The sequence below is a fragment of the Coregonus lavaretus genome (genome assembly GCF_964263955.1).
Source record: "Coregonus lavaretus genome assembly, chromosome: 39".
Lineage (NCBI taxonomy): Eukaryota > Metazoa > Chordata > Actinopteri > Salmoniformes > Salmonidae > Coregonus > Coregonus lavaretus.
This window is the reverse complement of record NC_140026.1, coordinates 414,479-426,779: the sequence shown is the minus strand read 5'-3', so window position 1 is coordinate 426,779 and position 12,301 is coordinate 414,479. Positions and strand designations below refer to the sequence as shown.

Below are 12,301 nucleotides of genomic sequence, written 5' to 3'. Positions count from 1 at the left end.
TGGTCTGCTTGAAACGTGGGTATTACAGACTCGGTCAGGGAGAGGTTGAAAATGTCAGAGAAAACACTTGCAAGTTGGTCCGCGCATGCTCTGAGTACACGCCCTGGTAAAACGTCTGTGAATGTTGACCAGTTTAAAGGTCTTTCTCACATCGGCTACGGAGAGCGTGATCACACAGTCGTCCGGAACAGCTGGTGCTCTCATGCATGCTTCAGTGTTGCTTGCCTCGAAACGAGCATAAAAGGCATTTAGGCAGCTCGCGGCTCGGTTTCCCCATGGCTTCTGGTTGGGGTATGTACGTACGGTCACTGTGGGGACGACGTCGCCAATGCACTTATTAATGAAGCCGATGACTGATGTGGTTTACTCCTCAATGCCATTGGATGAATCCCAGAACATATTCCAGTCTGTGCTAGCAAAGCAGTCCTGTAGCTCAGCATCTGCGTCATCTGACCACTTCAGTATTGAACGAGTCACTGGTACTTCCTGCTTATCTTGATACTTTGGTATAAGTTTACTCTTCTTTGTTCTAATTAATTATAATTATTATTAATTATTATTTTTGGTAACCTTTTTTGTTAAGAAATCCACCACCTCTTTTGCACTGGAACTCTGGCATTCCGCTTCCATCTTTCTCCAAAGCGTAATCCAGTACCAACTAGACACACACACATGGTGGTACTGGCCCCACAAAGAGACACTGCTATGTGGTATTTACAGGAGTCACTAAACTGAAGAGACATAGTATTATGCTTACTACAATAGATGCTATTTACAGGAGTAGTTCAGGATTTTACAACTTGATGTTAGATGGTTTCTCACCCTGAATGTAATCTACGGGCCAAGAGAGAACTGTAATCCATTGTTCAGTCACTACAAACTTCTAACATCAAAAAATAAAGTAAAATCCTGAACTTTAACCTTAAAGGTAATTGGGTTGCATGTGGAGATACATGGCTCTCCTCTGTGTCTCTGAAATCAGAACCACTAAACTGACCCGTCATCAAACCTGGACTTTTCAGTTAGGGATTGAAATTTAAAAGGTTCCAGCGTTAGCGGCTCAATTGGAAATTACCTTTAAATTTCAAACGTGCTACAGCGCAGAACTTCAGTGATACGGATTGAATCAAGTCCTAAGGTCTGGGCCGAGCGGGGTGCGTATTTGGGTGTTGGGGCAGAGGGCTGCAGGGAGCAAAAACACATCATTTGCGGTCTGTGTACAGATGCTGAGAGAGAGAGAACTGTAGAATTAAGAAACAGCTATTTGACCTTTAAGGGCCCTATTCAGACTTGAGAGAAGTAGACAACATGGAACGGCGTCCATTTTGTAAATACTTAAGTCCATGTTAAGTCTGAATAGGGAGCTACCATGGAGTTTGAAGACAACACACACATGAGGAATGGAGAGAAGGTGTGTGGAGAGAGAGAGAAACAGAGAGAGAGGGGGAGGGTGTATGAGTATAAAGAGGGAATTCGAAACCAAGGGGAGAGAGAGAGAAACAGAGAGAGAGGGGGAAGGGAGAAAAGAGGTAAGGAGAGGAAATGATTATTAACTTGTTGAAATACTTCTACTTCACATTATTATAGAGGGAGGGAGGGAGGGAAGGGGAGAGGAGGAGAGGGAGAGGAGGGAGAGGAGTACAAGAAAACTGAGAAAGAGGGGAGATGTGGGAAGGAGGAGGATAAGGAGACAGACAGAGGTAGAGAGGTGGAGTTTGGGAGGGAGAGAGAGGTAGAGAGGGAGAGGAGGGTGAGAGGGGGAAGGAGAGGTAGCGGGTGGAGAGAGGAAGAGAGGGAGAGGGGGAGAGAGAGAGGAATGCTGTGACGTACTCTGACATGTTCAGACATAAAGCAGGTATGCTATGCCTCCCATCATACACAGGACACACACACACAGTCGTGTGTTAAGGTTAGAATTAGGTTCAGGGTTAGGAGCTAGGTTTAGGTTTAGGGTAAAGGTTAGGAGTTAGGGTTAATTTTAGAGTTAGGGTTAAGAGCTAGGTTTAGGGTTAAGGTTAGGTTTTCTGGTTAGGGTTAGGGAAAATCTGATTTTGATTGGGACTGAATTGTGTGTCCCCACAAGGTTAGCTGTACGACTGTGTGTGTGTGTCCTGTGTATGATGGGAGGCATAGCATACCTGCTTTATGTCTGAACATGTCAGAGTACGTCACAGCATTCCTCTCTCTCTCCCCCTCCCCCTCTCTTCCTCTCTCCACCCCTCTACCTCTCCCTCTCCCTCTCTTCCTCTCTCCACCCGCTACCTCTCCTTCCCCCTCTCACCCTCCTCTCCCTCTCTACCTCTCTCTCCCTCCCAAACTCCACCTCTCTACCTCTGTCTGTCTCCTTATCCTCCTCCTTCCCACATCTCCCCTCTTTCTCAGTTTTCTTGTACTCCTCTCCCTCCTCTCCCTCTCCTCCTCTCCCCTTCCCTCCCTCCCTCCCTCTATAATAATGTGAAGTAGAAGTATTTCAACAAGTTAATAATCATTTCCTCTCCTTACCTCTTTTCTCCCTTCCCCCTCTCTCTCTGTTTCTCTCTCTCTCCCCTTGGTTTCGAATTCCCTCTTTATACTCATACACCCTCCCCCTCTCTCTCTGTTTCTCTCTCTCTCCACACACCTTCTCTCCATTCCTCATGTGTGTGTTGTCTTCAAACTCCATGGTAGCTCCCTATTCAGACTTAACATGGACTTAAGTATTTACAAAATGGACGCCGTTCCATGTTGTCTACTTCTCTCAAGTCTGAATAGGGCCCTTAAAGGTCAAATAGCTGTTTCTTAATTCTACAGTTCTCTCTCGCTCAGCATCTGTACACAGACCGCAAATGATGTGTTTTTGCTCCCTGCAGCCCTCTGCCCCAACACCCAAATACGCACCCCGCTCGGCCCAGACCTTAGGACTTGATTCAATCCGTATCACTGAAGTTCTGCGCTGTAGCACGTTTGAAATTTAAAGGTAATTTCCAATTAAGCCGACATATACAGCGTCTCCGCTAACGCTGGAACCTTTTACATTTCAATCCCTAACTGAAAAGTCCAGGTTTGATGACGGGTCAGTTTAGTGGTTCTGATTTCAGAGACACAGAGGAGAGCCATGTATCTCCACATGCAACCCAATTACCTTTAAGGTTAAAGTTCAGGATTTTACTTTATTTTTTGATGTTAGAAGTTTGTAGTGACTGAACAATGGATTACAGTTCTCTCTTGGCCCGATTTCATTCCTGTACTGTTTGTAACTACCCTGGTAGGTTGACTGATAACCTGAACCAGGTTGCAGGCACTGGTTACAGTTTGAAGCTTTTTCTTGAGTGGGCAGCTTGATGGAAGCCAGTCAATATTTAAATGATCCAGAAAGTATACCTCTCTATTGAGATCACATACATTATCAAGCATTTCACACATGTTATCCAGATACTGACTGTTAGCACTTGGTGGTCTATAGCAGCTTCCCACCAGAATGGGCTTTAGGTGAGGCAGATGAACCTGTAGCCATATTACTTCAACAGTATTTAACATGAGATCGTCTCTAAGCTTTACAGGAATGTGGTTCTGAATATAAACAGCAACACCACCTATGGCATGTCTGTCTTTTCTGTAGATGTTATAACCATGTATTGCTACCACTGTATCGTCAAAGGTATTATGTAAGTGAGTTTCAGAGATTATTGACTTCATGAACCTTGTTTCTTAGGCTACATATGTTAATTTGGGCTATTTCTAGCACTTTTCTGGGATTCTTGATTGTTTTTAACACTTTACTGGGAAGCTTATCAGAGGTAGACTTGCTCATGTTATTTATATTGGATCTGATAGTGCAGGGTGAGCTGCACACAGTGGACTTCCTACTAGAGCACACCACCTCAGTGCTAACAGTATAACTCTGGTTCATAGGCACATGATTACTGCATACAATTAGCTGTAGGATCAAGCATTGTGTCAACATTGATGTCAGTTTTGGAAACTGGAGGTAGGCTGTCTCCCAACTACTACGTTGACTTCGGTTTGCAGTGTGAGAAAGTCCCTCACAAATATATTTGATGCAGATGTTATTAGCAACTTCTGGGGTAGCTAGCTAGTTAGCTTTAGCGTGCTACCGAGCTAGCACCCATGCATCCAGACTGAAAACCATGACCAGTACAGGGTTTTTTTCCTTTCGGCAATTCACCGAAAAATGAAGTCCTTGATGTGTTGCTGGCATTAGACATTGAGAAATCTGCAGGGGGCCGACCATTTGGATCCAGGTCTGCTGAAGTGTGCAGCGTCCCTCATTGTTGGTTCAATAGCCCACATCTTTAATTTGTTATCAGGAAATATTCCTAAAGTGTGGAAATCAGCTTGTGCGCTGCCACTACATAAGGGAGGTGATTGTTGTGATCTTGACAACTATTGTCCCATATGAAGGCTTTCTTGTCTAGCTAAGATTCTTGAATCCTTGGTGAATGTGCAACTTGGTTCATTTTTATCTGTGAACTGTTGTCACGCCCTGGCCCATAGAACTCTAGCTAGTTTGGTCAGGGGGTGAATATTCTAGGTGTTGTATTTCTATGTTTGGCCGGGTGCGGTTCCCAATCAGAGGCAGCTGTCGCTCGTTGTTTCTGATTGGGGATCATACTTAGGCAGCCAGTTTTCCTGCCTGTGTTGTGGGATCTTGTTGTGTTCCTGTTTAGGCTTGTGTGTTAGCCCTTTGGACCGTCACGGTTAAGGTTGTTATTTTGGTTACTGTGTCGTGTGTTTATTAGTTAAATAAACATGTACGCCTTTCACGCTGCACCTTGGTCCGACCCTTCTCTTAACGTACGTGACAACTGTATTCTGAACGTACATCAATCAGGGATTAGACCTGGGCACAGTTGTAAATTATATCGTCAATGCTTTGGATGCTAAGATGAATTGTGCTGCCCTATTTATAGATTTGTCAAAAGCTTTCTATCTTATTGAGTAAGTTGCCTGTGTTCGGCCTTGGCACTGATGCCTGTTTGTGGTTTCACAATTATCTTAGTGACAGAACCCAAGCTATTATGATAGACGGGGTTAAATCCTAATTTCTAGAAGTACTTAAAGGGGTACCCCAGGGTTCGATTTTGGGGCCATTGTTGTTCATGTTGTATATAAATGGCATTGGAAATACTGTTAACACCTGTAACATTCATCGCTACGCAGATGACACAGTAATATATTCCTGTGCCTCTTCAGTGCAGCAGGCCATTCGTGACCTACAGCATGATTTTGACTCAATCCAAAAATCACTTACTGATCTTAAATGAGTGTTACATGCAAATAAAACCAAGTTTATGCTGTTATCTCGTAATGTTGAACCCTGAGGACTTCCATATTTGCCAAATGGAGCCCAAATGGAGCAAGTTTCTCATTGTAAGTACTTGGGTATCTGGATCGATGACAAGTTGTCTTTTGAAACACACATTGAGAACTTGACAAAGAAGCTGAGATCTATGAGTTTTTTACATAGAAAAAAATCCTGCCTCAGTTGTGAAAATAGAAGGAAGTCTGTTGAAACAAGGCTTCTCCCTGTAATAGACTATGGTGACATTATTAACCAGGCTTCTCCCTGTAATAGACTATGGTGATATTATTAACCAGGCTTCTCCCTGTAATAGACTATGGTGACATTATTAACCAGGCTTCTCCCTGTAATAGACTATGGTGACATTATTAACCAGGCTTCTCCCTGTAATAGACTATGGTGACATTATTAACCAGGCTTCTCCCTGTAATAGACTATGGTGACATTATTAACAACTCTTCTCCCTGTAATAGACGATGGTGACATTATTAACCAGGCTTCTCCCTGTAATAGACTATGGTGACATTATTAACCAGGCTTCTCCCTGTAATAGACTATGGTGACATTATTAACCAGGCTTCTCCCTGTAATAGACTATGGTGACATTATTAACCAGGCTTCTCCCTATAATAGACTATGGGGACATTATTAACCAGGCTTCTCCCTGTAATAGACTATGGTGATATTATTAACCAGGCTTCTCCCTGTAATAGACTATGGTGACATTATTAACAACTCTTCTCCCTGTAATAGACTATGGTGACATTATTAACCAGGCTTCTCCCTGTAATAGACTATGGTGACATTATTAACCAGGCTTCTCCCTGTAATAGACTATGGTGACATTATTAACCAGGCTTCTCCCTGTAATAGACTATGGTGACATTATTAACCAGGCTTCTCCCTGTAATAGACTATGGTGATATTATTAACCAGGCTTCTCCCTGTAATAGACTATGGTGACATTATTAACCAGGCTTCTCCCTGTAATAGACTATGGTGACATTATTAACAACTCTTCTCCCTGTAATAGACTATGGTGACATTATTAACCAGGCTTCTCCCTGTAATAGACTATGGTGACATTATTAACCAGGCTTCTCCCTGTAATAGACTATGGTGACATTATTAACCAGGCTTCACCCTGTAATAGACTATGGTGACATTATTAACAACTCTTCTCCCTGTAATAGACTATGGTGATATTATTAACCAGGCTTCTCCCTGTAATAGACTTTGGTGATATTATTAACCAGGCTTCTCCCTGTAATAGACTATGGTGACATTATTAACCAGGCTTCTCCCTGTAATAGACTATGGTGACATTATTAACCAGGCTTCTCCCTGTAATAGACTATGGTGACATTATTAACAACTCTTCTCCCTGTAATAGACTATGGTGACATTATTAACCAGGCTTCTCCCTGTAATAGACTATGGTGACATTATTAACCAGGCTTCTCCCTGTAATAGACTATGGTGACATTATTAACCAGGCTTCTCCCTGTAATAGACTATGGTGACATTATTAACAACTCTTCTCCCTGTAATAGACTATGGTGACATTATTAACCAGGCTTCTCCCTGTAATAGACTATGGTGACATTATTAACCAGGCTTCTCCCTGTAATAGACTATGGTGATATTATTAACCAGGCTTCTCCCTGTAATAGACTATGGTGACATTATTAACCAGGCTTCTCCCTGTAATAGACTATGGTGACATTATTAACCAGGCTTCTCCCTGTAATAGACTATGGTGACATTATTAACCAGGCTTCTCCCTGTAATAGACTATGGTGACATTATTAACAACTCTTCTCCCTGTAATAGACTATGGTGACATTATTAACCAGGCTTCTCCCTGTAATAGACTATGGTGACATTATTAACCAGGCTTCTCCCTGTAATAGACTATGGTGATATTATTAACCAGGCTTCTCCCTGTAATAGACTATGGTGACATTATTAACCAGGCTTCTCCCTGTAATAGACTATGGTGACATTATTAACCAGGCTTCTCCCTGTAATAGACTATGGTGATATTATTAACCAGGCTTCTCCCTGTAATAGACTATGGTGACATTATTAACCAGGCTTCTCCCTGTAATAGACTATGGTGACATTATTAACCAGGCTTCTCCCTGTAATAGACTATGGTGACATTATTAACCAGGCTTCTCCCTGTAATAGACTATGGTGACATTATTAACAACTCTTCTCCCTGTAATAGACTATGGTGACATTATTAACCAGGCTTCTCCCTGTAATAGACTATGGTGACATTATTAACCAGGCTTCTCCCTGTAATAGACTATGGTGATATTATTAACCAGGCTTCTCCCTGTAATAGACTATGGTGACATTATTAACCAGGCTTCTCCCTGTAATAGACGATGGTGACATTATTAACAACTCTTCTCCCTGTAATAGACTATGGTGACATTATTAACCAGGCTTCTCCCTGTAATAGACTATGGTGACATTATTAACAACTCTTCTCCCTGTAATAGACTATGGTGACATTATTAACCAGGCTTCTCCCTGTAATAGACTATGGTGACATTATTAACCAGGCTTCTCCCTGTAATAGACTATGGTGACATTATTAACAACTCTTCTCCCTGTAATATACTATGGTGACATTATTAACCAGGCTTCTCCCTGTAATAGACTATGGTGACATTATTAACAACTCTTCTCCCTGTAATAGACTATGGTGACATTATTAACCAGGCTTCTCCCTGTAATAGACGATGGTGACATTATTAACCAGGCTTCTCCCTGTAATAGACTATGGTGACATTATTAACCAGGCTTCTCCCTGTAATAGACTATGGTGACATTATTAACCAGGCTTCTCCCTGTAATAGACTATGGTGACATTATTTATATGCACGCAGCAGCCTCTGGTTTGAAACCATTGGACTCATCATTGTATTCTATACAAACGTGGGATGGATCTCTCTGTCTGTAAGAAAAGAGCTGTACTTTCTTTGATTTATTTACAAAGCAGTCTTGCACATTACTTCATTGATTCATTGTAGACGTACACATGACCAAACCCGTTCTCAGGGATGTATGTGTCCAGGTGCTGTGGTCGCTGTGCCAGGCCTGGGTCAACCCCCTCTGGAGCAGAGGATGTATGTGTCCAGGTGCTGTGGTCGCTGTGCCAGGCCTGGGTCAACCCCCTCTGGAGCAGAGGATGTATGGGTCCAGGTGCTGTGGTCGCTGTGCCAGGCCTGGGTCAACCCCCTCTGGAGCAGAGGATGTATGGGTCCAGGTGCTGTGGTCGCTGTGCCAGGCCTGGGTCAACCCCCTCTGGAGCAGAGGATGTATGTGTCCAGGTGCTGTGGTCGCTGTGCCAGGCCTGGGTCAACCCCCTCTGGAGCAGAGGATGTATGGGTCCAGGTGCTGTGGTCGCTGTGCCAGGCCTGGGTCAACCCCCTCTGGAGCAGAGGATGTATGGGTCCAGGTGCTGTGGTCGCTGTGCCAGGCCTGGGTCAACCCCCTCTGGAGCAGGCGATGTATGTGTCCAGGTGCTGTGGTCGCTGTGCCAGGCCTGGGTCAACCCCCTCTGTCAGGGCTCTGCTGCTGTGTGTGGGACTACTGAGTGATGCAGAGATACAGGAACTAGTCTCCGGTAACACCCCCAACACTACAACACAGTATTATATCACATCATCAGAGATACAGGAACTAGTCTCCGGTAACAGCCCCAACACTACAACACAGTGTTATATCACATCATCAGAGATACAGGAACTAGTCTCCGGTAACACCCCCAACACTACAACACAGTATTATATCACATCATCAGAGATACAGGAGCTAGTCTCCGGTAACAGCCCCAACACTACAACGCAGGATGAGAGCTGTTCACACTACTTCCTCCGGGTTGTATTCATTCAGAAAACGACAATGAGCATTTTGTTAAGGGAAGTGTCCATGTAGCCCCTCCTTGTTGAAGTCTGTTGTCTTCTGCTTGGTGCTTAATGATCACGATCCTCATGTCCTTCTCCCTGTCAGAGCTGCTGCAGTGCATGCTGGGAGAGATGCAGAGACACTTGGAAAACAGCAGCGTGGTGTGTGTGTGTGAGGGGCATTGCATTTGACATTTTAGTCATTTAGCAGACGCTCTTATCCAGAGCGACTTCCAGTTAGTGCATTCATCTTAAGATAGCTAGGTGGGACAACCACATATTATAGTCAAGTACATTTTCCTCAATAAAGTACCTGTCAGCAGAGGCATAGCTAAGGGAGGGAGGGGGTCAAGGGCAAGTGTTGTTTCCGTAATATATTTAAGATACTGTTTGAAGACGTGGGGTTTCAGATGGTTCCAGAAGATGGGCAGGGACCTCTGCTGTCCTAGCTTCAGGGGGAAGCTGGTTCCACCATTGGGGTGCCAGGACAGAGAAGAACTGGTTCCACCATTGGGGTGCCAGGACAGAGAAGGGCTGGGACTGGGCTGAGGGGGAGCTGCCAGGACAGAGAAGAGCTGGGACTGGGCTGAGGGGGAGCTGCCCTCCCATTGGGGTGCCAGGACAGAGAAGGGCTGGGACTGGGCTGAGGGGGAGCTGCCAGGACAGAGAAGGGCTGGGACTGGGCTGAGGGGGAGCTGCCAGGACAGAGAAGGGCTGGGACTGGGCTGAGGGGGAGCTGCCCTCCCATTGGGGTGCCAGGACAGAGAAGGGCTGGGACTGGGCTGAGGGGGAGCTGCCAGGACAGAGATAAATACCCACATGAAAGACCTGCAGGACCCTGATTAGCTCACACACTTTCCCAGATACACACGCACACTCACACGCACACACACACACACACGCACACACACACACACACACACACACACGCTCACTCACACACACACACACACACACGCACGCACACACGCACGCACGCACGCACACACACACACACGCACACGCTCACTCACACACGCACGCACGCACGCACGCACGCACACACACACACACACACACACACACACAGACACACACACACACACACACACACACAGGATACGCAGTACACAGAGTGGGCGAGACAGCTTAGGTCATCTTTATTGTGAATGGTCACAGCGACAGACAGACGGCCCCTCTCCCAATCAATCTTTGCTATAACAATAATATATATATATTTATATATCAGTCATATTTAGGAACTGCTTCTTAGAAAAGGCAACAGAATAATGATAGTTATTACAAAACATCCTGATTCCATCATAATAATAAACAATAAACAACTTTAATACAGAGCCTGGGATACTACCTCTCCCATAATGCAACGGGAGAGGCCTCAGGACTAAACTCCCATAGTTCCACAGGTCATGGAGCCCTGGGCTGGGGTCAGAGTTCAGAGTGCAGAGGTCAACTCTAGGGCCCATCCACACCTCTGTGACTTCGGAGTCAGCCTCTCTAGAAGTCAGGTTTTGAATCAGTCAGTCTCTCTAGAAGTCAGGTTTTAAATCAAAGTCAGTCTCTCTAGAAGAAGTCAGGTTTTAAATTAGAGTCAGTCTCTCTAGAAGTCAGGTTTAAAATCAGATTCAGTCTCTCTAGAAGTCAGGTTTGAAATCAGATTCAGTCTCTCTAGAAGTCAGGTTTGAAATCAGATTCAGTCTCTCTAGAAGTCAGGTTTTGAATCAGTCAGTCTCTCTAGAAAAGTCAGGTTTGAAATCAGATTCAGTCTCTCTAGAAGTCAGGTTTGAAATCAGATTCAGTCTCTCTAGAAGTCAGGTTTTGAATCAAAGTCAGTCTCTCTAGAAGAAGTCAGGTTTGAAATCAGATTCAGTCTCTCTAGAAGTCAGGTTTGAAATCAGATTCAGTCTCTCTAGAAGTCAGGTTTTGAATCAGTCAGTCTCTCTAGAAAAGTCAGGTTTGAAATCAGAGTCAGTCTCTCTAGAATATTTTAAATCAGCGTCAGTGTTTTTAAATCAGTCAGGTCTAATAGTCCTACTGTAGAACAGATCCATCCAGCTGTTGTCTCTATCTGGGAGGGATTCGGGTTTGTTTAGGTAGTGGCCAAAGGTAGCGCACTGCGTATGGAATAGACCATTTGGGACACACAGTGTTTCAGGACCAAGGCAGTTTCTACCAGGTGCAACACCACACCTCCGTCTACCAGGTGCAACACCACACCTCCGTCTACCAGGTGCAACACCACACCTCCGTCTACCAGGTGCAGCACCACACCTCCGTCTACCAGGTGCAACACCACACCTCCGTCTACCAGGTGCAACACCACACCTCCGTCTACCAGGTGCAAGACCACACCTCCGTCTACCAGGTGCAACACCACACCTCCGTCTACCAGGTGCAAGACCACACCTCCGTCTACCAGGTGCAACACCACACCTCCGTCAGAGGGAATATCTCGGAAAACCTGATGGGTGGGAATCCTTCATCCCAAACAGTGTTCCAGAGGAAAACTCTTCCACAGTATTCCAACGGTATTCTCAGAGGATTCCGGCGGTATTATTAAACTGTTCAGTATTCCCATGAACTTCAACAAGGCGGTATTATAAAACTACAGGATTCATGTCCGTCTCTCTCTCTGTCTTCCTGATAAGTGATTGGTTGAAGAGTACACACATCCATTGTGTCATCACAGTGGAACCGAGTACAGTGATTGGCTTGGGACACCGTTGGCATAGCGACATCATCACTACTGGTTCGTGGTTGGCTGGTGGCTTGTTGAAGGGCTTTGGTGTGATTGGCCAGTATGGGAGGGTGGGAGGGGATTCCAGGGGGCTGTGATAGGCGATTGGTCAGTATCTGAGTGTGGGAGGAGTTTTGTGAACTCTAAGGGTCTGGATGGAAGAGAGAATCTTCTTCTGGTGTCCTGCTAGAGTCACACCTATACGCAACAGGTCCCTGGTGGAGGAGAGGGAGAGAGGTTAATGTGTGTGTGTGTCTGTGTGTGTGTCTGTGTGTGTGTGTGTGTGTGTGTGTGTGTGTCTGTGTGTGTGTGTGTGTGTGTGTGTGTGTGTGTGTGTGTGTG

At 45.0% G+C, this 12,301-nt stretch overlaps 2 protein-coding genes across 2 annotated transcripts in view; both read left to right on the top strand.

Annotated features, from left to right (window-relative positions):
* LOC311112746 (uncharacterized protein) overlaps nt 1–12,301 on the top strand; it is a 224,199-nt gene that overhangs the window by 161,433 nt on the left and 50,465 nt on the right. The window lies entirely within an intron of this gene.
* Nucleotides 8,384–12,301, top strand: part of LOC311112629 (uncharacterized protein) — a gene marked incomplete at both ends in the record, with an annotated part of 121,252 nt that continues 117,334 nt past the window's right edge. Inside the window, 3 exons of the mRNA XM_084155776.1 lie at nt 8,384–8,945; nt 9,332–9,387; nt 11,426–11,690. Of these exons, the coding sequence (XP_084011902.1) occupies nt 8,384–8,945; nt 9,332–9,387; nt 11,426–11,690 (883 nt within the window). The remainder of the gene's footprint in view (nt 8,946–9,331; nt 9,388–11,425; nt 11,691–12,301) is intronic.